Source organism: Cercospora beticola, chromosome 2 (genome assembly GCF_033473495.1).
Source record: "Cercospora beticola chromosome 2, complete sequence".
Lineage (NCBI taxonomy): Eukaryota > Fungi > Ascomycota > Dothideomycetes > Mycosphaerellales > Mycosphaerellaceae > Cercospora > Cercospora beticola.
In genome coordinates, this window is record NC_088936.1 from 4,523,810 (window position 1) to 4,547,294 (window position 23,485).

The following is a 23,485-nucleotide window of genomic DNA, read 5'->3' on the forward strand; positions in this document are numbered from 1 at the left end:
TCGCGGGCCAGAGCTCTCTATCGAACAGTGCAGCTATTGTAGAGGTTAGCTGTGATTGATACTCCTTGGGTTAAACAGTGTGCGCATGCTAGGCACGGCAGTGAGCGGCGTGAGAAGATTGATATGTCGGAGGCATGCTGATCCCGCACAGGGCTGCGCGTAATGCTCGTTCGCTTCGTATAGGTCTTACACTAATTCGATTTATGCCTGTGATTTCTCGAACAGCTTCTTCTGCGCCTCCCACAACTTGGTCAGCTTCTTCGTCTGCGCTTTTGCAATCTCCTTGCCTTCCGCATCATACGTCGGGATCCCCCTCTCGTCATATGCCTTGTATTTTCCGGCATACTCTCCCTGCTGGAACATGGTCAAAGGATCGATCTTCGCCTTCTCTGCTTTTCCAGCGTCCGCTTTCGCTTTGTCTGCCTGCGCCTTCGCTTTAGCAGCAGCCTTCTCTGCCGCTCGTCGCTCTTTGTCTTCCCGCTCCTCGCGTAGTGATGCAGAGACAGGCCGTACAAGTGCGTGCTTGTTCTCGCGATCTTCTAGGTAAATGCCCAAATTCCATAGTGTGGTATTTCGTAGCTCGTCGCAGGCTTCGAGGTATGCCTTGGGCTCCGCGTTTTTGGTGTATAACTCGTAGAGCTTGCGTTGGAAATCAGCGTACGCACGGGCATACTTTTGATCGTCATTGTAGTAGTTGTCCTTCTCGTCCAGTCGGCCTAGGGAGATGATGTCGACATAGCCTTCGATGGCTTGCTTGCGAACCTCATCACGAAGCTCAGACAGTGGATAGATGAATGCTTTCGCCTTCTCAGGAATATCAACTCCCGACCATCCGATTTCTCCTTTGCGATAGTTGGAGTCAAGGCCGAACATGACCAGGATATCGGTAACCCATTTGCCGATCGCCAATGATGTTTCGTCGGGTACATATGTAGCTGAGTTGTATGATCCGATGAGATCAGAGATGATGCGCATTGCCGCAGGTGTGTCGAAGGAATCGAGCAGAGCTTTGTGTAGTTCGCTCTTTGCCTCTTCCAGCTTGCCATCGAGGTCCGATGCGGGCGTCGATGTGCCGTTCGTGCCGTTGCTGAGTGTCTTCGAAGGGTGCGACTGTATATCGCGCACTTTAATGAAGAAATTGTCAATTCGCTCCTCCCACGATCTCCCAGCTTTGCGCATATCGTCGTCAATTTCGAGCTGGTCTTTCCATGCTCCTCGCAGGAAGATGATGCGCATCTGACGAGGAGTATAGTCGCCTCGATCCAAAGCGGTCTTGATTGTTGTGAAGTTCTTGAGACTCTTGCTCATCTTGCTGCCGGAGATGTGCAAATGCCCCATATGCAAGAAGTAGTTGACCCACTGCTCGCTCTCGGCACCACACTTGTGGTGATATGCTTCTGACTGTGCCAATTCGTTGTCGTGATGCGGAAATGCCAGATCGATGCCTCCAGAGTGAATGTCCATCTGCTTTCCCAGCACATCTGACGCCATTGCCGAGCACTCAATGTGCCAGCCGGGCCGACCTGCGCCCCAGGGTGAGTCCCAGACTGGCTCGCCTGGCTTGGAGCCTTTCCATAGAGCGAAATCAGAGTTGGCCTTCTTGAAGCTTGTTGTATTCGCAGAAAGCGATCCTTCGCCATCTGCCTGCAACTCCTGGTCGTTGCGATTCCACGGCTGTAGACGAGCATACACACCTCCTGACTTTTCCCAAGCTGTCGTGTCGTAGTACACCGAGCCCTCGTGGTCGTATGCGTAGCCGTTGTCCTGTATTTGCTTGACAAAATCGACAATCTTCTGCCCATATTCTGTCACTCGCACCAGCTTGTCGGGTGCTCGTACATTCAGCCTCTCCATGTCCTCAAAGAATCGCTTCTCATACAGCTTTGTCAGTTTGGTGAAGATGTCGTGCTGCTTTCGCCCGTCGATCGTGTGTGCGTACTTCTTGTCCAAGAACGGCTTCAGTACTCCCGACGCCTTCTCCGCCCACAACTCCAGCCCCGGCGCCTTGTCTGATGGAAGAGCTAGCACTTCCGCGGCTGCTCGCGTTGTGTCCAAATGCATCTTGACCTTTGCCTCTCGATCGCCGGGCGGTCCATCTCCCTCCAGTGCTTTCCCACTTAAAACATGCCCGTACGCCTTCTTCTCGTCCTGCAGGAAGGTGCTCGGCTTGCTGTCCTTGAGCAAGGGCAGCTGCTTTGCCAAATACGCCTCATAGGCCTCTTCTGTGACCTTTCTCACCTCTTCGTCCACTGTCTCGTGCTTCTCCAGAAATTGCTCCAGCAAATATCTCTTCCTTCCCTCCAGAATGATCTTGTCGTCGACGTCGGTGATGTTCATGACGAAGTTCACGTCAAACTTGAAGTAGTCCGACATGATACGCCTGATGATATCGTTCGAGACATAGTTTCTTGCATGGCCCAAGTGCGCATCGTCGTACACGGTCGGTCCGCAAGCATACCAGCCCACTTTCTTGCCAGAGATGGGCACGAAGGCATCCTTCTTTCGTGTGAGAGAATTGTACACCACCAGACTGGGCAAGTTTCCTTGTTCAGCCGTACGTTGCGGCGCTCGCCATTCCGGCTGTGATGCCATTGTCCGCGAGTGGTGTGAAATGAGTGGGGCAAAGAGGATATGCGCTCTCGCAAACAGTCGGCGGGGGTCGAGGCTGCTTCTTAAGGAAGACGTCGTGGCATGCGAGAGCGACAGGCGCGGAGTGAAGAGAGAGGCAGTCGCGATCAGCACGGTGCGCTGATGCATGTACGGGAGAAATGAGTGAACAAAGGAGGACGACGGGCTGGTGAGTCTTCAATGACTGTGATCAACACCTGTACCCACGAGCACATGCTGGCGTCCGGGGTCAGAAGCTTGGCTGCGGCAACTTCCCGCCCATTAAAATAGCCATTATTACGAACCCAATGGCAAGCACGTCGGACACTGCAAGCTGATCATTGCCAATTCCACGCTATACATACTTCTACATCAGACAGCCCAACCCGTATTTATCAACACCGGTACTGCTACACGCCGACCCGCTCAAAATGCACAATATACACTGTCCACGCTTCATAAGGACTTCATCTTGGTCCACATCCATCTTGAAATCTTCACACCGGGAATGTCAAACATGCGTGTTCCGCATTCAGCCACGTACAACATGACAGGCAGTGACATGAGCACACAGAAAATGAAGCTGGGCTCCAGAGCATACGGTCCTCCTTCCGGCAGAATCCACCAGCTGGAATCTTTCCACTTGTTGGTCAGATGTCCGAACCGCTTGATATCATCGTCGCTGGAGGGGATCTTTACGCCCGTGAGGTAAAAGAGGCGGTCGGAGTACAGACCGATGATAGGGCCGTGGACGAGATAGAGCGCGAATGAGTGGCGACCGAGATCTGCGACGAGTTAGCTCTTCTATTCGCCCTGTTCGGGGATTCCTGTTCCACTCACACTGAGCTGGACCAGTCTCAAACAGCCACTTCACCCAGCCAATTTGGCCCACTGTAACCAAGATAATCCACGCCGCCCAGAACAGCCAGAACCATCGATATGTCGTGTTGTTTCCATCGTTGTACGGATCCGGAATAAGCTTGTTCAAATAATTCCACGCTCCACAGTCCATCACCTCGTCTCGCGAATGCATGTCCGAGCTCGGCTGACTGGCGAGCCACAGTCCGATGAACAGCATCACATGCAACACACCCTGCTTGATCATCTCTCTCTTGCGGAAGAAGTTCACAATCGGATCCCACGGCAAGCTGACCGGGATCCCATTTGTGTAAATCATGTCCAACTCGCTCGTCAACATGCCCGCAAAGAAAGCTGCATACCACGCACCAGACGCGTAGATGAAATGTGCCAGAATTCCGACTGTCATCAAGATTCTCCACTTTGTCCGGACCTGATGCACTGCGAACAACCACAAGAAAATGTTCATGCTGCCGCGCAGCTCGACCGGAATCGTCCAGGTGTGTGCATTATAATAGGTAAACAAGAATCCTGTGCGGTAGTAATACCAAAACTTCATCTGATCCAGAAACCAGGCCCACACTTCTGTGAAAATATTACTCTGTCGTTGAGGGAAAGCCGTCACAATGCCTGTGATGTGCCAGAAAAATGCCAAAAAGAGGGTCGAAAATGCCACAGGAAGGAATAATCGGCCGGGACGACGAACGATGGCCGCGTTGATGGCTTCCACGAATTCGGCTTGTTTGCCCTCGTGAAGAAGAGAAATGAGACGTCGAGGTACCACGTATCCAGAGATGGTGAAGAAGAGAATAACAGCAAAGTGGCCACCGGTGAAGGGTAGACGGAAAATAGGCCAAGCTGCGATAGAAGTGTTCCATTTCTGCCACCAGATGCCTGCTCCGTAGCAGAGCTCAAGATTTGTGTGCGTATAGACGCACAAATGCATCGTGCAGACGGAAAGAGCGGCGACACCGCGAAGACCATCCAGCCATGCTGTCGTTCCAGGTCGTTTTTGCGCGGCCGAGAGGGCTCTACGCTCGAAGATCTCGGGCTTCAGCGCATGGCCGATGGAGTGCAGGAGTGCGGACCATGAGATGTTGCGGATGGCAGAGAATCGGCCGGTGGCGGAGGACTTCTCCTGGAATTCGCCCGTCAAGAGGCCTTGAGAATGTTCACCGGACATTTTGTGATAGGCTCCGGGCAGCCTCGTGGGCGGAAGGTCTAGGTCCGATCTGATGCTAAAATTCCTGGATGTGCCTGCTCATGCTGGTGATGATGCTGGTGATGGAAGAGAATGGCGTCCTGCTCGCGTCGTAGGGAGGATGATGCGTGAGATGCAAATTGGATGGAGCGTGGTCCACACCAGCGGAAATAGAGTTTGCCTTAGTCGAGACCCCGTCCCCACACCTCGGCAGGGATCGACGGGCGTGAACGAGAGGTTGAAGTTCGGCGACGCGTGGTTTGCGCCTTGGGTTTCACGTGTCGTCCTGCTTTCCTGCTGCCGCGACGTCGACAACACCAATGAAGAACGACAGTATCCACTGTGAACGCTGCACGACATTGCGTCTTCTCCTCCGCGGCGGAACGCGTTTAGGAGGATTGCAGCAGGGAGGGCCGCTCACTGCCGTCTTGGCGCCACAATGCGACGCCACAGGCCAACTAGTCTCACCCCTCCTGGACGCGACCTCAGACGTTCCGCCAACTTGCATTCGGTGCCTACAACGGGCGGCTTTGGCTCTCAAGAATGACCGTTGCAGAGAGCCCATACTCAAGAACTTACAGCGAGCTTCCCTCCAGATGCCGCTGAAGATCTCCACCTACTGGAATCATCAAGAGAGCTGGAGGCTGGCGACGTGATTACTCACACGGCAGTACTTCCCAATATCAGGCACCTCCGGCGACACGAAAGGTCAGCACATGTTGGACTCCGCAAGAACTCCATTGTCCGCAGTACCTACTCCTAGCGATCGCGCCTGCCATTAGGAATACACTTGCAGGTTCGCCAGTACCGAAAGAGTGATGGGGTATCATCGCTTCCACGCCTTGGTACAATCATTACTACGAAGGGTATCACTTCATTTCAGACCAGACTCCAACACCTCCTCGTGTCGACATCCAAAGCCAAGGCTCACTTCAGTCGTCGTCACCAGCTTGTTCCTCAAGCACCATTGGCAGGTGCGTTGATAACCGGTGCATTTTCACCATCGGCAGCATGACCATTGGTGCCCTTCTCGCCGTGGCCTCCATGACTTGGACTGTAAGTACCGAAGTAATTCGGGGCCTCGTCATAATCCCGCAGCACAAGGCCCATCCGAGCCGGATCGATATTCCAGTGTCCGTAAATCAGCGCGATCGAGAAGACTGGCTTGGCAACGAAGTCCAGGACACCGTAGAAGATTGCTTCCGAATCGGGTGGAATCACATTTCCGCCTTCGCCGACGCCCCAAGCGATCGGGTAGAGTAACCAGACGAAAAGCGTCAGAACACCACACATCATGTAAGTCCGATACACATCTGTGCCGAGCGATCTTGCAGATTTCTGGCCATGGATGACCAGGTTGTAAAACACTCCGAACATGGCCGCGCATCCGGCAGCATAGAATCCCCATTTGTATCGAGTGGAGACCAGAGCACCGACAAGGCCAGTGATGACCATGACCTCGTCCAGGAAGATTGTCCAGAGGATTGTCGTCCATGGAAGGCCGGCGGTGAGCATAAGGTCGGACAGGAGCAGCGGCGTGGTCACAAACCTACAGAGTTCAAGCCATCAGCAAAAGTGGCGGATGGAAATGGACTTTTACAGGCCTCACCAGTCAATGTATCGTGCGTAGAAGATTTCTCGATTCACGCCGGCGACGTTGGCACGATCTCTCTGGAACTGCACATCGATTGGTGCCCAGCCCAGGTTACTACCCATGGCGAAGTACGCAATGCAAGCCTGGCGATTCATCGGTTAGCTTCGAGTGCTGGACCTCAGGTCCTCGCGTTGTTGCAACATACTGTCAAATTGACTGCCGCAGTGATGTAGAAGAAGACACGATGGGTGCGTGGTTTCGTCACTGATGCTGCGAGGACGGACATTCCAACTGCGCCCATGATGGCGCAGATGGCGAAGTAGAACCAGGATCCATCGGCTGTGATGGCGATGTCAACGGACAGTCCGTTGAGGGTGTCACCATTCACATCAATCGCACTGTCGCGCTTGGCGAATTGGGCCATTTCGGAGATCTCGTTGCTACTATTGGGGTCGGCGCAATACAATTGAGCGAAGAAGCGATACTGATGTTGATGAGAAAGTAGGCACCTGCGACGAGCTGAAATGAAAGCTGGACGTGACTTTACTGTTGGCGATCCATCGCCTGGGCAATATACCGCCCAGGATGACCCACACCAACAGCTTCTCCCTATGATGCCAACGATGTTCGAACGTGCATCGCAGCACCGCACCACGTGAAAGTCAGAAGCTCCGTTCTCCAATAGAACATCAAATACCCATGAATGCACAGAGCATTGGCATTACCCAAATTGCTACGCTAAATACTCAGCACAGTGCATTTGGCGGTCAATTCATGACCAAGCAGTGAGGAGTCAACTCATGCCGAAGCACATGATGCGCGAAATTTTGAGCAGCTTCAAGATGTTGCGGCGGGCCGGCGGCTCGACCCAAAAAGTCAGATACCCATTGACATCGGAGCTGCAGCGCTGACAAGCAGAAGTCGGCTATGATTGGCTATACCATGGATCTTGTGCAAGGAGAAGCTGTGCGACAACTTCGCACATGCCACATGCCATTCGATGGAGCGAACGGGAACAGCGTCAATCTCAGACGATGGACGTGATCTGTGAGGTGTGGTCGATGGTTCGAGAAGCTTGACATGCTTGTATGCATGTTGGGCGGATCTCCAAGTGCTACAACCCTGTCGCAACATGGAATTGGGCGGGGAAACTTGAAAGCACAAGCCGGGACAGGGAATGTTGCTACTTGCTTGAGGCAGGCTTATGCTGATCGGCGCCTCGAGCGTTACGATCATGATCATCACTTCGTCAACAGCGAACGAAGTTGAAGCAAGCAGGTTGATGCAAGATGATATTGGGCGTTGAGGCTAAGTTGTGACAACGTGAGAGAACGGAAGCTGATTTCCTTAGTCGACCTTGCTCTTCAGCACTGCCTGTCCTACATAGGTGCGACCGCGGCCACCTTTAAATCACTTGCAGCAACGATCGTTCCCATGTAATAACATCGGTGCGCGGACGATCTGGCACCGAGGTTTCTCCTGCCGCCGATTTACTTGCTGTCACGTACAGTAGAGCAGAGCACATGATGTCGTTGCTCAAGGCTCTTTGGCGCGATAAGCGGGCAATGTGTGATTTCTCTGCATCTCGGAGTCGTATAGAGCCATCGAGCTAGCAGCCAAATATTCGGTTCTCTGGATCTGAGGCGAGCATCGAGCGGAGATGTCGCACCTAGGACCTAACTAGGCTTCGAGACTCGCGACAACGATGTGCGGAGACCTGCCCGGGCAGACGAGCAGCTGAGTTGGGCGATACTGTAGGGACCCATTGCTTGAGCACCTCACCTCAACAGACTGCGAAATGACAGGCCATCACGAGTACATCGAAGGCGTTCAATGAGCGTCCGGCCGCATTCACCTTTCTCTACCAACGACTACAGCTGCGTCACCAATTCCACTGCCGAGATTTGGAGCGGATCTACTGCCACGGTATCGAAGCAGAGAGTTCACTTCCCCCATAGGAATGAAGACCTAGCACTTTATTCCTCTCCAGCACGAGACAGATGGCTTCGGCAACAGCGCTAGATTGCTCCATGCAACGCCACAGATGGCACAAACTCAGAAGCAGCAACCTTCTGCGCAGCACCAGTATAACTCCAATTACTGAAGTACGCTTCGCCACCAGCATCCGCACATGTATTATTTCTGCCATTCCCGCCATTACAGGTTGCAAAGGCGCCTAGCAGAGTGCCTGTAATTGGACCTGTGCCGCCGGAAAGAATTCTCGCTGAAACGGAGCCTACAATCAGTCGCTCGTTGGCATTGTCTGCCGGCCACGCTGAAAATACGTAGCTGGTGTCGTTTGCCGTGTGGATCTGTAGCCTAATGGCAGTAGATTTCGACCAAGAGCTTGGCAGTGGTATTGTTTTGAGGTTCGATGTCAAATTGGCAGAATCGGCATATGTGCGCAAGACGAGCTGCCGACTCTCATGCCTTCTCGAGCTTTTGGCATGCCTCACGCTAAGGTCAATATGCTGCTGTTGCGTCAAGAAAGCCGTGATGCCGGCTTCTTGGCCAGGTCTTTGGGGATTGAAGCTCAGATCCACCGCAAAGGTGAAGAGAGTGTGTTCTTGCTTTCTTGACACAAAGGCAATTCCTTGCAGACCAGATAGTTCAGGTGACTCGGACGAACCTGTCAAGTTGGCACGCGATGGGAGGATTCTCAAAGTGTTTTCGCGTCCCGGAGCTGAGATTTGGAAAGTCAAGGTGGATGGAGGGTATCTCCAAGTATAGAAACTCGCTGGAAGAGAACTACCGGGAGCGAAGTTCAGAGTCTCTGGCTCCCAGGTGTATGGGCCAGATGCTGGCAGCACTTTTGAAGATGAAGGAAGAGGCCAGCCGGTCATCACACCCCGCACAGGATCTAGGACTGGCCAGTCGCCGTCCCAGGAAGCAGCATAAAGGACAGTCTGTTACAGTCAGCCACGCTCAGTAACATATGTCTATGCCGCGAATCTCACCTCGCGCCCCATAGGGTATATCTCCCACTCCGGCCCGGATCTCGTGGCAAGTCCTGAGCCCCACCATTTCCCATTCTGGTCCTGGAATAAATCTGCATGACCGACTGTTTGGAAATACTCGGTCGTATTGGCATTCGACAGAATGGGATTGTTCTCAAAACCCTCGTATGGCCCAGTGATGTTTCGCGACCGAGCGATAGTCACCATATGATTGAGCTGTGTACCTCCTTCTGCAATCAAGAGATAATACCACCCATTCTTCTTGTAGATGTGAGGACCCTCTGGATACACGCCTCCGGTGCCATTCCAGATCCTGATTCCCTCTGTGAGCTCCCCAGTCTCAGCATTGAGTTCTGCCAGACCAATGCCCGCGTACGCCATATACAGCTTGCCGTCATCGTCCCAAAAGAGATCTGGATCGATGGAAGGAGCATCGAACAGAATTGGCTGAGACCACGCTGCATTGTCGAAAGGATCGGAAGTCCTGAATAGTGTCCCAACACTCCCATTCACGCGATTGTACAAGTAAGTGCAGATGATGTAAAACTCTCCGTCGTGGTATCTCAGCGTAGGAGCGTACATCCCGGCTTGCTGGTCGAGCGTTCGTTCTCCGATACCTGGTAGTTGTTCTTCTCGGTTCCAAGCATGGCTGATCAGCTTCCAATTGATCAGATCATTGCTTGCATAGATGGGTAGACCTGGGAAGGCATCGAATGTGCTTGTGGCGCAGAGAAAGGTACCGTTTACTTGTGTGCATGTTGGATCTGAGTTCCAGCCTGGTAGAACTGGATTGTAGAATGTGGAGTTGAGTGCTTCCGTGGAAATTGTCCATAAGCTGCTAAGCAGCAGTGCTACGCGTGTAAATTCGTTCATTGTTGCGGGTGGAGCTATGTCCATGTGCTGAGGAACGTACAGCAATTGTATATGTGTGTGCCATCACGTTCATCTGATTCCGTGTGTTGTATCTCTTGACGTCTGCATTGCATGCTGTGGATACCATCCCCGCAGGAACACTCTCGGCAGAACTCCGTGTGTTGTATCTCTTGACGTCTGCATTGCATGCTGTGGATACCATCCCCGCAGGAACACTCTCGGCAGAACTCCGTCTGTACGATATAGCCTATATTGTGCTTCGGCGGTGTGGAATCGAGTGAGCACAAACACGAAATAAAGTCATCGACCGTATTTCAAATAGTTCTCTGCGACACAATCTCACCCTGAGCTCGAGCAGCCAGCTCAGAGACAGCCATAAGATCGGTGATAAGAGACGTTTTCGCGACTCCTGTGGGTGAACTGCACAGGAAGAATTCGGATTTGGCAAAGCCCGCACGATGACTGGACACGACTGGCATATTGGAGAGAAGGGAAAGTGCTGCGCCAAACAAGGTATGTTGTATAGACAATTCCAATACCATTTTGAATAATATTGTACTGTACAAAAGCTATTTTAAGCTTGTTACGCTAATCCACAGTGGATTTAGATATGTACAATTGATCTGCCGTTTCGATCGTCATGGTCGACTTTCTAAGACCTGCGCTGGGCACCTGGGAATTTGCCGAACAGCGAGTTGTCGAAGCTGTCGAGTTGTGGGCAGCCGAGAGCGCTGATTTGAGGTCCGAGCTGTGCGTTCAAGAAGTTCTGGATCTGGCCAATAGGCTGGAGGAGAGGGTCGATGGCATCGGCCAAACCAGCTTGCGAGGCTTGCAAGAAGAAGCAGGAGAGGTTGTTACTGGATCAACAGTTAGTTACGGGTTTGTGCGTATGCGTGTTGTGCTTCGCTCTTACCCTTCCAAGAGCGAGGCTCCGTTGAATGCGCCGGAAGTGAGGTCGCCGGTATCAACACCGACGAAGCTGTTCACGGTACCAGTGTTACCGCCGAATCTGATGATGCCTGGGTACATGCCGTCGTTGATGACAGTGTCGACGTTGGTATCAACAGTGTTCATTGGTTGAGAAGTTGGTCGCTTGTACCAGTCTAGATGAGTGTTAATTGGAAGTCGCTCGAGTTGTGAAAGTGATAAGAAAACTTACTCTCTGGAATACGCTCATTGCCAGGGGTGTGAACGAAAGAGCCGGGCTGGCCAGTGACAGAGAAGAAGGACTTGAGGACCTCGCCGTTGAGAACACCGCCCATGTTTTCTTGCGAGCGGTTGGACATGAAGTGAACCACAAAGCTGAGATCGGTTAGCACAAATCGGAAACGTTGGCATGCACTAAACATACTTGTGAGCATCTGGAGCGACCAGACCGGAGAAGGGTGCAGAGAAGTAGTATCTAGTATCGCATCGTCAGCAAGCCAGATTTCGACATCGCCCAATGAACACTCGAACTTACGGGTTGTTCCTGATCGAATATTCAGCGGTGTAGTACGCCTGTGAGGCCACCTTGTCGTGTGTAAGGCCACCGTCTGAAGCGGCGAGACCGTAGAGTCGGTTCCAGCGGTGCATCTCGAAAAATCCGACATTCCCGCCGTGCATGTAGGCATCACCTCTGACAATGGAGGCATCTCCCTCATAGCGGTTGTGTGTACCAGCGATACCAGTAGGGCGTCCAAGGAGACCGAGCGCGCCGTTGAAACCGCCACCAATCGACCAGCGGCCGGTGATTGGGTCACCTGAGATGGCAATAGCAATGGCTGCCAAAATTGCGCCAAGCTCGGGTGACATGCTGTATGCTGCGTTCAAACCATCGACGGTCTGCTGGATCGTGGCCAATCCGTTTCTCCTACAGAGAAGTCAGTATTTCCATGCTCTATGTCTACGTGGGTTCACAAAACGCACGGAAGGTACGCGTGGTTCGCAGCTGCGTTTACTGTTGTAACTCGTCAGTTCTTGCCAAATTCGCAGAGATGGAAGGCGCTACTAACAGCCAGGGCATTGTCCACGGAGGTCATTGCGACCTGGGGCACGGAACTGAGCTATCGTTAGCTGTGTTACAAAGGCAACATAATGTCTTCCATACCTCATGACCGCTGGCCTGTGAGACTGGAACAAGTTGGTCTTGAGCATCGAAGACTGTGCACTTGCCATGCGACCCGCAGTTGTCACGGTCGGTGGTGAACAGTGGCGCAGGCACTTCAGGGAAATCATTCTGTCGCTTCTCAAGGGCCAGTGCCTCCATGACCGCGGGGTAGGCCGAAGCCAGCGGCAGCACAGCCGTCAACAGTTGGAGTGTGGACTTCATCTTGAAAGATCAGCAGTATTGCAATGCTTGAACTGTGGTGAAGAAAGATCTGCAGCTGCGACATGCGAGCACATACATATAGTCGCCGTGCGGCAAATAGACATCATCATACTGCTTGTATACCGCTCGGTTCTTTCCAGTGTTTGCCGCTCGCTTTCGCAGTTTTTGCCATGGTAAGTGTATCGATGTGCGTCCGCACTCCATACTAATAGAGGGTCAGCATTTCACAGTGAGCTTTCATTGGCTGAACGACAAAGATCTGCAGAAGATCGACTCAAAGAGGCGTCCGCCAGAGCGCGACCTGGCTACATTGCGAGAGGGGCTCAAGCCAACTACGCCGCACAGGAAGCGTCGAGGCTGCGGTAAGGTGCCGGTAACGTCCCAGAATGGAGAAAGCGTCTAAACATGCGCAAGTGGCGCACGCACTCCGCAGATCTTCAGCGCCTCACGATGGTTTAACGCAACGTCTACGCAGTCCTGTTGCGGAGAGCAAGACTGACGATCTGTGCCTACCGCGTGTGAATCGCATGCTTCTTCATTGTACATAGTGCTTGGTACTGCAGGATCGCTTGACACATCGTCGCGTCTATGAAGTCTGTGGCTGCTCATGTTGTAGTTCATCAACAAGCAGAGAATATGATGAGGAGGCTGTGCGGCAAGTGCAATATACGGGACCTGGTAGCCTCGATAGTTTGGGGTTTTACCGCGCACGAGTCCACCTTGGTTGTTGCCGGTGTAAAGTGGCTGCATCGAAATGCCTGTGTTCCAGCCCTCGGGGACTAGGAGATGGTGTAGCTCGATGACATGCTATACAATCGACCAGACTTCGGCCCGCGCACTGCTACTGTGAGAATCTTCTTGTATGTCTGGCCTGGCGGCCCAGAGCCTGCGGAACTACAAACACTATTTGCCGCCGCCACCCAAGAGTAGCATTCTTCAGGGTCTTGGTCTGCTCGATCGTGATGGTGGGCTTGGAGAGGTGATACCGCCGCGAATTATTTGTATTCCAACAGACCATCTCAATGGGCAGAAGCGCGTCGGTACTTTCTTAGTCTTGACAACAGCCGGGCAGCGATGCGGGTTTGGTGTTGTGTCGAACTGGACAAGTTTGTTGGGGGCGGCGTTCAAATACGGCATGGCTTGTGCTTCTTCCCGACGGAAGCGGGCCGATGTTTCGCTTCACCTTCTGTCTACCACATGTCTGTTGGCCGCCATCAACACAGCAACGACCATGAGCGACACCATCCAATATGCTCTCGTTCCGCTTCCACGACTTGCGGCCGTTTGAGGGTAAAGCAGCGGCCATCAAACGCCCTCGGGAAGTGACTGAGTTTTCCTTTGATGATCAACACGTTTGCTTTCCTCTAGATGGCAGAAGCTTGCGCTACTACTATCCTCCATTTTTCGACGTCCCATGTGTACCTGAAAAGCTTCGCATTGATCTTTCGAAAGGCTTTGGAACGTTTCAGAAATACAATGACACCACGGACTTGCATCTCAATCCACTGCTCGACACGATTCGGCTTCATGAGCAGCAAACCAGCACGAAATTGGATGCAGACTTCCTCACATGGCGAGGCATGATGACCAAAGTAGGCCTCACTCAAGCGCATCGGCTTGCCTACACGTAAGTCCCCAAAGTTGACAATTTGAACAAGATATTGGCTGCGCCTTTTGACGGCTTTGGTGAATTCGAGATGAACGCGACATATTTTCAGGTGAGTCCTCGGCACTGGAAACTTGAAGCATTGTGTTGACAACGACGTGCCACCAGGGAACTGTGTACATCGAGGAGAATCAGTCAGCGAAAGCAGCCCAGCAGCGAGTCGACGGCAATCAACAAAGGCAGCGCCAAGGACGTTTTGATCCGGACCAAATGGCGTTTTGGGGTACGTGAAGTAGCGGATGCAACGGAACCTACTAACAATGGACGCCAGGATACAAGTTTGAGACACTTGCCACGTTACCGCGACCACTTGCCGAATGTTCTCGTGATGAGGTAGAAAAACGCGAGGATGAGATCGTGAACAACCATGCCCAATACTGCTCCGTAGTACGAACCGGGATCGGCAATCACAGTATCATAATCGGCGGCGAAGTGGATGCTGTGGAAGGCAGCAAACCGGACGACCCAGCTGATCCGATTCCCTATGTGGAGCTGAAAACAAGCGAGAGTTTCAATCGCGGTGATCAGAAGGCGGCTACCAAGTTTGAACGCAAGATGTGCCGTTTCTGGGCTCAGTCTTTCCTTCTTGGCGTGCCAAAGATCATCATCGGCTTTCGAAGTGCGAATGGCCATCTGGAGCGCCTTGAGGAGTGGAAGACGCTTGACATTCCGAATTTCGTGAAGCGACAGGGATTCCAGACTTGGGATGGCAACACATGCATCAACTTCGCAGCCGCTTTCCTTGACTTCCTCAAGTCAAACATCAACAACGAAGGGACATGGACAATCGAGCGACGCAAAGGCGCCAAGGAAATCACACTGCATAAGATCAGTGAGGAATATTCTATGGACATCGTCCTGCCATCGTTCCGCGAGCACCGGGCTCAATTGAACCAAGAGCAAGAACATCCGAGTCAGCAGGGCTCAGATTGACACTGAACACCAGAGCTCAACGTAAAAGCAGCAGAAGCTCTTGGATGGTCCGCTCCTGCAGATGCTCCACTACGCTCAGGATAGCATCTGCCCGCGCCTCGCCGAACACTGGCCGCACCAAAGAAACGAACTTCTCATCTACGTTTGCCTTGCGAAATGGGTGCTGTTCCTCTCCAAGTGGATACTGTTGTTCCATGTCCTCGACATCACCGTCACTCCATTGCACTCGCATCCTACCAGAGAATCCAGTCATACTGGGGTCACCGGATACAGTAGTTCTACTGCAGAGCGCATTCACTTCGGGATCACCGATATTGTCGTAGGCTTTCATGCCTGTAGCAGAACCATGCAACAGCGCATGTGCGACTTGAAAGAAGACCGAAAATTGCGCATCAATGTTGTTGCTCGGATGAATCTTGTTCGGTGTTGGATCTCCAACCAACAGGATGTTCGTTGGTGGCATTTGTAGTTGTATGGCGGTAATGTCCGAAAGCCTGCAGGCGTGTGTGCTGTGCAACTTGCCGGCCATCTCGATGAAGGTATGTGTCATACGACACGCAGGATACGGCTTCAGACTTGATTGTAACCACACCCAGACCTTTCCGAGCCCTGCAGTTAGGCGTTGCAGATCCTGATCGGACTTAGGACTGTAAGCTTGCAGAAACCCATACTTCCCTTCGATGCTTCGGCTTGCGCCAATGACGCCTGCTTCTGCCAGAGCGACGCAGATGAAGGCATCGTGCGCGGCAAAACCAGGATGAAGACGCTTATTCCACGATCCGTTGTCCAAGTACTGCATGGACCCCGCAGCTTTACTGGCAGCAAGACCAAAAGCGGACTCGACCAGATCTGGAGGGAGATGTTTCAGGACCGCAATGGCTGCCACTGCCCCGAAAATGCCAGCGGTCCCTGTGTTGTGAAATCTTTGACTCGTCAGTGCCCGTGGGCTCTCCATACAGCTCAAAGTCTCACCCGCGATGATACGACTCCGTCCCAAGCTCACGACCCAAACGACAAGTCACTTCATAGCCCACTGCGATCGCCAACATGGCCTCCTCAATCGACGTTGATTCTCCGAGAACTTCAGCTTGTGTCATTACTGCTGAGATTGTGGTGACGCCTGCGTGCAACGACTATTGATTCCCACAGATGAGCATCACGCCAGACCTCGATATCACACTTTACTTACGCCTTCAGCATAAGTATCATCAAAGTCCAGCGAATGTGCAAAGGCTGAGTTCAGCAATGCTGCATATTGCGGAAGCATCTTTTCAGACCTCCCGATAACAGTGCAGCTTCCATTTGCTGCAGTGCCTTGCAAAGCGGCGACCGCATTGTAGATCGGAATTGATGAGTCTGCACTGGCATAGCCACCTATTGCCACACCAATGTAGTCTATCAAGACTTCTTTGATTTTCGTCCGGAGCTTATCGTCCAGCTGCTCGACTGAAGCAGATGCGACAAAGGCAGCCAGGATCTTTGTAACTGGCAACACTGACGCTCCGTTCGACGCGTCCATAGTTGTATGCGCAGAATCGATGTCTACTATAACATACGAAAGCCAGTATGCTTCCAAGACTACTTGAGGGCTCCGATAACGGTCTCAGCCCCGCATTGCTCGAGAACCCACTAGTCAGTTGTGCGCGAACACCATTTCTTCAACACGAACGCTGCAACTCGCACATCCGGCTCGGGAAAGAGACAAGGTCAGTCGTTCCCATTTCGTGTGTTTCCAAAAATGTTCGAAGGAATCAGTGAAGTGAACTTGTGGCTTCGTACGCGGCTTGCCCAGCGTCTTAGTTCCTGCTTCTTCTGGTGAGCGCCCCGAAGGAGCGGCTTTGCCACGCCATTGAAAGCTCTCCGCCACACCGGCTTGACATTCTTTTCTCAAGCCTCCAACAATGAACAAGCTGCCAAAAATGGGCCAGCAAAGCCCATCGGGCGTTAGAAGACGTATAAGCGCGTAGTCACATGCAGAGGAAATTGCCGCGCTCAGCCGGAGCGCAAACGTTCAACACAGTGCACTGCTCTGCTCGAGCAAACATAGCGGAATTAGTCTCGAGGTATACGCGTATGACTGAGCAACGCGGTCTTGCCAAATTCTGGCAGAGCACTGATGGTTTTCTCAGGAGAGATGGAGGATGGTCTCAGTAGAGCCTCGATGCCTACAGCCGTGTAGCACCGCCAAGGACAGTTGAACACCGCGCGAGTCAACGGCTGCAAAATACCACAGTCAGTAGAACTTCGATCGACGTCGCATACAATTGCACGACTGCTTTGGAATCCTGTCCACTCTCACAGACTCTACTCCCGTTCGCGGCGATGGATTCGAGCAATGTCGCCACTTTTCAGCCACAAAATTGAGCACCGACGCCTGTCATCTACATACAGCAGGTCGTCGCGTGCCGTAACTTCTGCTGATGAAGTCAAATAATTTACTTGCCTCGGCGACCGGCTGAGCCACATGGAGTCAGTGCTCTGTATCGAGCTCGCCACTAGTGGGTGAAACAGCTTCCAGACCAACCAACAAGCTCGAGCCAACCGCGGGAGTAATCATTTGGCGCGACCAAGAAAGACTTCTTTCATTTGAGCTTGTAAAAGATTGCATGCCAATCGATACGCCACTCCGTATTCTTGGCCGTGTCGAACTACAGAGATATCCTAGACGAATCTCCGTCAGAACGCTCATGGCGTGTAGAAGTCACCAGGTACGAAACGAAACGATGCCTGTACAGTAGCCCCATACTTCTGGGGCAATCTGCAGATCTGATTGAGATCCTGCAATCTGCAACTTGTCTGTCAGCCGCTCAGGATGTCGTATCATTGCCTGACAAAGCGAACAAGGCGAGTGCCGTATCACGAGATCCCGAGCATACCAAACCGTAAACGGGAGGAGACAAGGTCTTCAAGAATTGCCAAGTGCCCAGCGGACTTGGCGAGATCAATCCGAAGCAGCACCACACCACCACCCGAGTAGTTGGCACTGGAGTGCGCAGGGGCTGTTATCTTCAGCGCTGACTGTGAGGCTGACGAACAGAAATATTGCGTGGAGTGAGATAAGTGTTACAGTAGTCATACTCATTTGGTGCTGGAATTGGCGAAGTTGAACGACTTCAACCTCTCCGTGTCAAAGATAGAGCGTAGGGCGTCGGCCACAGACAGTGATATATTTGCAGTCAAGTCGAATAAACACGTTCGTGAGAAAATCGTTTTGGAACTTCTGACTGGATTCATGTATGGGTATCAAGCATAACTTCATCCAGCTCATTATCAATCAAACACTACCTTCCAACTATTGTATGACCACCTCTAGACGAACTTGTCGAGAATTCTTCTCCATGCTGGCCATGCAGCACGCTTCGCCTTGAGGGCCTGGAATGCCTCATAATCAAGCTCACGGCGACCAGAGTCAACATCGATCTCAGCGAGGCTCAACCAGCTCTTGCGCTTCCACAAGTAACCACCAATGTAGAAGACGATGACGACGAAGACGGCGAGGTAGTTGAGGAAGAATGGCTCGACGCTAGCGTCGGCAATGGATGCGGCGATGGCGACGTAGAGCTGGGAACACGTTAGCCGAGAATCATATCAAGAGTAGCCATTGGAAAACTTACGGTAGCGGCCAAGACAACCACAACAAGGGCCACACCAACCCATGATCCCGCAACTCCGAAAGCAGCTTGGAATGGAAGCTCATCGAGGGTGTGGCCGTGGTACTTCCACGCGGATCGGAATCGGATGTGTGCAAGACAGATGCTTCCCCATGTGAACAGAGCGGCGAGGCCGGACAAGGAGAGGAGCCAGTTGAAGACAGTGACACCGCTGCTTGCAAGAGAGATGTAGGCGATACCACCGAAGGCGATGATCGTGATGGTAGCTGGAAGCGGTCGTCCGGCGCGGTCAACGTAGGCGAAGAACTTAGGAGCGTAGCCCTGCTCTGCGAGGGCAGTAAGGGTACGAGAACCACCGTAGACACCGGAGAGACCAATTGACAGAACTGACAACATGATGACCACGTTGACAAAGGTTCCAAAAGCGGGGATGCCGGCATTGATGGCGACCAAGACGAATGGCGAGGCAGAAACGTCGATCAGGCCACCAGCACCAAGAAGACGTGGGTCGTCGTATGGGACCAGGAGACCAACGAAGAACAAGCCGAGAACGTAGAAGAGAGTGATACGCCAGAACACCTGCTTGATGGCGCTAGGCAGGGCTTTTTGTGGGTTCTCAGACTCAGCTGCGGCCAGACCAACGAGTTCGGTGCCGGAGAAGGAGAAAGCAGCAGTGACGAAGACACTGCAGAATCCTCGGAATCCGTTCGCGAAGGCGCCTGGGTTATACCATAGCCTGGCGCCCCAGTACTCGCCGTACTGGCCACTGCTTGGGCCTCCACCGCAGGCGAAGATGACACCCATGATCATGAAGACGATGACGGTTGTGAGTTTCAACAATGAGACCCAGAATTCCTCTTCAGCATAGCCGAGGACACCGAAAACCGAAATGATGATGATGAATGCCCAGAAGACCGTGATCCAGACGGCGTTGTTGACTTCAAGACCGAAGAAATTCACTGTGAGACCAGCCACGACCAATTCTAGCGGTAGGACGACGGCCCATTGGAGGACGTAATTCCAACCCATGGCAAAACCCCAAGAAGGATCGATGAAGCGGACCGAGAAAGTGTAGAACCCACCAGAAATGGGGTAGATGTAGGCGAGTTCTCCGAGGGCGTGGACGACGTTGAAGATCATCTATCGCGATCCTATTAGAACTCTGCGACCTCGCAAACGCAACATGCTATACTTACAATACCGATGAGACCGAAGCAGATGAGGAGAGATGCTGGACCACCACGGTTCAGGGCGCTACCAGATCCGACGAAAAGACCAGCACCGATGGAGCCACCAATGGCAATCATGTTCAGGTGGCGAGCCTTCATGGTCTTGTTGAGCTGATTGTGCTTGTCTGAAGCATTTCGGCGCTTGAAAGATTCGGCAGTCAGACCCAAACGGGTCATCAGGCGAGGCTCTCTGTAGTCACCGAAGACCTCGCCGTCCTGGCTGGAGCCGGAGGTCTTGATCTCAGGCGCATGGCCCTTCTCGACCTCCATTCGGATTGGGTCCGGCATGGCGGTAGTATTCATGACGGGCAAGGACGCTGACTTGAATAAAGGCGCGGCGCACGCGACAGCGATGGGGAGAAGAAAGGCGCGCTTCGACGGGACGCGCTCACGATACTTATACCGCGCTTTGTCGAGCACGTCGCGCGCGAACCACACGCATGCGGTTTGCTCTAGTGCAAGCTAACCACGAGCCAGACCCTTGAGAGCTCGTGGCACGGCGGCCAAGTGATAAAGTTTCCGCTTGATTCTTGGTGCCAATGCTGGACGCTGGGCGCGGCGAACCAATGTTGTGGCTTTTCGTCTTTGTCTCTACCAGTACAGCTTATCTCCTGCCGGTTCGGGCGTACACTTTGGGTTGGATGTCCGCGCCGTTCAGTCGAAGGATCATGTTGTCGCGGTCTCTGCGGGAATTTGGACTTCGCACATGCGTGGAAGGCCTTCTAGTGGCGTTGCTGCTCGGCCTTGGTCTTCTGGCGTCGTATTTGCCCGCCGACAACCGAGTGCAACGTCAAGCCATTGTCGTGTGCAGGAGAAGTCATTGTGTAAGATGGCGTTGCGATTTCTAAGGGGCGTATTGTTGTGGGCAGTATGGGGCGTGTTACCTAATAGCACGCGGAGGTGGATGTGAAGATTTTGTGGAGACTGGAGAAGAAGCTGGAGAGATGGGCGATCGCAGCCGAGGAACACTTGGTCCTGCGTGTCTGATGCTTTCCATCTGCTAAGATCGTCTGCTGAGACCGCTGCTCGTTCTGCACGCAGCTGGTGGTCACTGGTAGCGTGTACACCTGCGGTCTTAGCCATGTCTTCTCGCTAACGCTTCTCACCTATCACGTCCGTTCGCTGAGCGGGAGGCCTGCATGCCGCAGATCTCGCATGCTCACGTGTCCACCGCACTTCACCATCGTCGCCAGTGCAACTCTGACCTGCGTGCGGCACCCTCCGCGCGTCGTGAGCTTCGAAGCCAGTTGGACAGTCGGCAAGTCGAGCAAGTCGTGTGGCTTGGCAGGGAAAGACGATCAGATACGTATCGGCATCGGTGAAGCGTTATTGTCGTGCGGCAGTGCGGTATTTGGTGGGTTGGTGTTCGTGAAGTGGTGTCAGCGATGAGGTGAAGTCGGGATGTGCGGAGGCGTCTGCAATGAAGTGGAAGGCACGCACGGTGCTACGCGACCGCACAGGACGGGGAAGGCACTGTCCTTGAGAAGCCAAGAAGGAGACATTGGCCAATATGAACACGTTGTGTCAATTCCACGCCCTGTACCGAAAGCGACAGCCTAACTATCAACTGCAGGTCAAAGACAGCTGGAACTGGTGCTGCTGCGGGATCTCTCTGGCAGTTAAGGCATCTACTTTCACATATGCATTTGGTGCTAGAGCACCCCAGCAAGAGAAATTTGTCAGAGACTTCCCATAACTTACATATGTACATAGCATCTGCCGCAGTATGCAGCAATGCGTGCAACTCTTCTCTCTGCGCTGGCCGTAGCTGATTTATCGTCACACTATCAGAACAGGAACGTCTTCTCGGCGATATCCGCAAACGTTTCCCACCAAGTGGCCTCCAAATTTCTCCTCTGCCACGTCGTCTTCAAGAACTGCTCCATTATAGGTAAGCAACCGAATGCCAGGTACGAGACCGTGGGCGACAAGGCACGAGAGATCATCTCTTGATCAGCTCGCAGCAGACAATGCGCTCCGATGATGACCAACGGCAGTACGATGCAATGCTGCAGCATGCCCGAGAACAAGTCTTGACTCAGCATCAAGGCGGCCTTCTTCGTGTACTGTTGCACAGCCGGATCGTCGACCGGTTTCAGTCTGATCGCCCGTTCATAAAATATGCGTGCCGAGATATCCCAGATAGTACAAAATGCAGTCCACTCGTCCATCTCTGCACTATCGCGTTCCCGAGCATCTTCTCGTCGAGCAAAGTGTGCGCGGAGGGGGGCACTGAGCATGATTTCGAAGTGGGAAAGGCGCTTGCGCATTACTTCCAAGCCATATGCCTTGATACTGCCGTGGACTATACTGGCAAGTGCTGCGACCCTGCTTAAGTTCTCCGCAGCCCATATAATCGCATTATTTGGATCAAGTCTCCCCCACCAGGCTTCTGTATTGGCGAGTTTGCGGTAGATGCTTGGGTCGAAATGTGGTCTGCGGCCACTGAGAATAGCATGCACAAGGTCTAGAGTGGCGAATACAGAGAGTAGATGTGACCTGATGCCACCTTCCGCAATCATCTCCGGAACAATCTTCTCCCAGCGGTCCAGAATAGCAAAGCCGCCTTTCAAGTGCAGTGTCGATGCACTCGTCTCTTCTGTAGGCTCAATCATCCCATCCAGTAAGCAGAACAGAACGTTTGTTGAGAAGAGGTCTTTTGCAGCGGCGTCTTCACATGCGCTTGACGCTAGCTGTTTGCGGAAGGTTACGATGGCGCTCTGTCGTGTGCGGTTCCTTGTCGTGGCGGACCCGTACTTCGACTGCATGTCGAAATGTGCTCGCGCCATCGCCAGCATGGCTTCATGGAGGGCCTCATTCTGAAGCAGGATATTGTGATCCAGTGAAAGGACAAAGTCTCCCATGCAGTAGCGAGGCAGCACTACGTTAGTGAAGTAAGGCACGAGCGAGGCCCGATCCACTGGTGAGGCCAGAGCCGCAGGCAACACGGCAGTAGTGGAGAGGTCAGATCGGCGGCGCTCGACGACTGGGGATTTGGAGGACCTGTCAGAAGCTGTGGAAGCTGCAGAAGTAGAATGACGGTCGTCCTCGTCAGGGCCCACAGTCTGCAGCTTTGCAGAGCCAAGATCATCAGGTCTCGACGCAGAAGGCGGTGCGTGACGGCCACGTAGAGCCATCCCGCCAACCCATTTAAACGGCATGCCACCATACGAACATTCTCGCTCGTCCCTCTGGCATCTCCCACACGCCGGCTTAGCCAGGTCGCACTTCACGCGGCGGCTTTTGCAATGCCAGCATGATCCTTCGACGACGCGAGCGCGCCGAGCTGTCGTGGGCATATTGCTGAGGAGGCGTCGTGATCGGTGTCTTCCACTTCCCACGCGACGGCATTGCGATACGGCTTATCTTCGTTCACTGCCATTGAGAGCGTTTGCGGGCAAGCATAGAATGGAAGGGATTCGACGTCTGCATGATGCCTCTGGATCCTGGCCCTGGCAAAAAGTAAAAGGAAGTTTGCTCGGTTTTCGGGTGGAAGTTCAACCGCTTCCGGTGCCCTTGTGTCTTGGAATTCTTGGTCGAGTTGTTGCACTCGTCCTTGCCATTCTCGCGCAGATGATGCTCCATTTCTGCCGACGGACAGTTTGATGCTCGCATGTGAGTGCAGACGGGATGCGCTACGAAATT

General features: G+C 53.0%; 9 protein-coding genes across 9 annotated transcripts; 1 reads left to right on the forward strand and 8 right to left on the reverse strand.

The window, feature by feature from the left end:
- Positions 1 to 201: 201 nt before the first annotated feature.
- On the reverse strand, positions 202 to 2,592 carry RHO25_003731 (uncharacterized protein; the record flags this gene model as incomplete). Its single annotated transcript, XM_023599216.2, has 1 exon — positions 202 to 2,592. The coding sequence occupies one exon, from the start codon at positions 2,590 to 2,592 to the stop codon at positions 202 to 204; it is 2,391 nt and encodes a 796-aa protein (XP_023455348.2).
- Positions 2,593 to 3,063: 471 nt separating this feature from the next.
- RHO25_003732 (uncharacterized protein) lies at positions 3,064 to 4,648 on the reverse strand (the record flags this gene model as incomplete). Its single annotated transcript, XM_023599217.2, has 2 exons — positions 3,064 to 3,392; positions 3,448 to 4,648. The coding sequence occupies 2 exons, from the start codon at positions 4,646 to 4,648 to the stop codon at positions 3,064 to 3,066; spliced, it is 1,530 nt and encodes a 509-aa protein (XP_023455349.1).
- Positions 4,649 to 5,623: 975 nt separating this feature from the next.
- RHO25_003733 (uncharacterized protein) lies at positions 5,624 to 6,684 on the reverse strand (the record flags this gene model as incomplete). Its single annotated transcript, XM_023599218.2, has 3 exons — positions 5,624 to 6,215; positions 6,276 to 6,403; positions 6,466 to 6,684. The coding sequence occupies 3 exons, from the start codon at positions 6,682 to 6,684 to the stop codon at positions 5,624 to 5,626; spliced, it is 939 nt and encodes a 312-aa protein (XP_023455803.1).
- Positions 6,685 to 8,278: 1,594 nt separating this feature from the next.
- RHO25_003734 (uncharacterized protein) lies at positions 8,279 to 10,114 on the reverse strand (the record flags this gene model as incomplete). Its single annotated transcript, XM_023599219.2, has 2 exons — positions 8,279 to 9,166; positions 9,218 to 10,114. The coding sequence occupies 2 exons, from the start codon at positions 10,112 to 10,114 to the stop codon at positions 8,279 to 8,281; spliced, it is 1,785 nt and encodes a 594-aa protein (XP_023455802.1).
- Positions 10,115 to 10,742: 628 nt separating this feature from the next.
- On the reverse strand, positions 10,743 to 12,401 carry RHO25_003735 (uncharacterized protein; the record flags this gene model as incomplete). The annotated part of the gene is made up of 8 exons (XM_023599220.1): positions 10,743 to 10,947; positions 11,004 to 11,193; positions 11,250 to 11,392; positions 11,442 to 11,492; positions 11,553 to 11,942; positions 11,999 to 12,029; positions 12,085 to 12,130; positions 12,180 to 12,401. 8 exons carry the CDS (start codon positions 12,399 to 12,401, stop codon positions 10,743 to 10,745), a joined length of 1,278 nt encoding a protein of 425 aa, XP_023455801.1.
- Positions 12,402 to 13,651: 1,250 nt separating this feature from the next.
- Positions 13,652 to 15,000, forward strand: RHO25_003736 (uncharacterized protein; the record flags this gene model as incomplete). Its single annotated transcript, XM_023599221.2, has 4 exons — positions 13,652 to 13,993; positions 14,060 to 14,119; positions 14,176 to 14,290; positions 14,339 to 15,000. 4 exons carry the CDS (start codon positions 13,652 to 13,654, stop codon positions 14,998 to 15,000), a joined length of 1,179 nt encoding a protein of 392 aa, XP_023455800.1.
- A 16-nt stretch (positions 15,001 to 15,016) lies between these two features.
- On the reverse strand, positions 15,017 to 16,519 carry RHO25_003737 (uncharacterized protein; the record flags this gene model as incomplete). Its single annotated transcript, XM_023599222.1, has 3 exons — positions 15,017 to 15,923; positions 15,973 to 16,133; positions 16,190 to 16,519. The coding sequence occupies 3 exons, from the start codon at positions 16,517 to 16,519 to the stop codon at positions 15,017 to 15,019; spliced, it is 1,398 nt and encodes a 465-aa protein (XP_023455799.1).
- Positions 16,520 to 18,309: 1,790 nt separating this feature from the next.
- On the reverse strand, positions 18,310 to 20,143 carry INDA1 (Amino-acid permease inda1; the record flags this gene model as incomplete). Its single annotated transcript, XM_023599224.2, has 3 exons — positions 18,310 to 18,561; positions 18,615 to 19,751; positions 19,808 to 20,143. 3 exons carry the CDS (start codon positions 20,141 to 20,143, stop codon positions 18,310 to 18,312), a joined length of 1,725 nt encoding a protein of 574 aa, XP_023455797.1.
- A 1,484-nt stretch (positions 20,144 to 21,627) lies between these two features.
- On the reverse strand, positions 21,628 to 22,977 carry RHO25_003739 (uncharacterized protein; the record flags this gene model as incomplete). The annotated part of the gene is made up of 1 exon (XM_023599225.2): positions 21,628 to 22,977. The coding sequence occupies one exon, from the start codon at positions 22,975 to 22,977 to the stop codon at positions 21,628 to 21,630; it is 1,350 nt and encodes a 449-aa protein (XP_023455796.2).
- Positions 22,978 to 23,485: the final 508 nt, after the last annotated feature.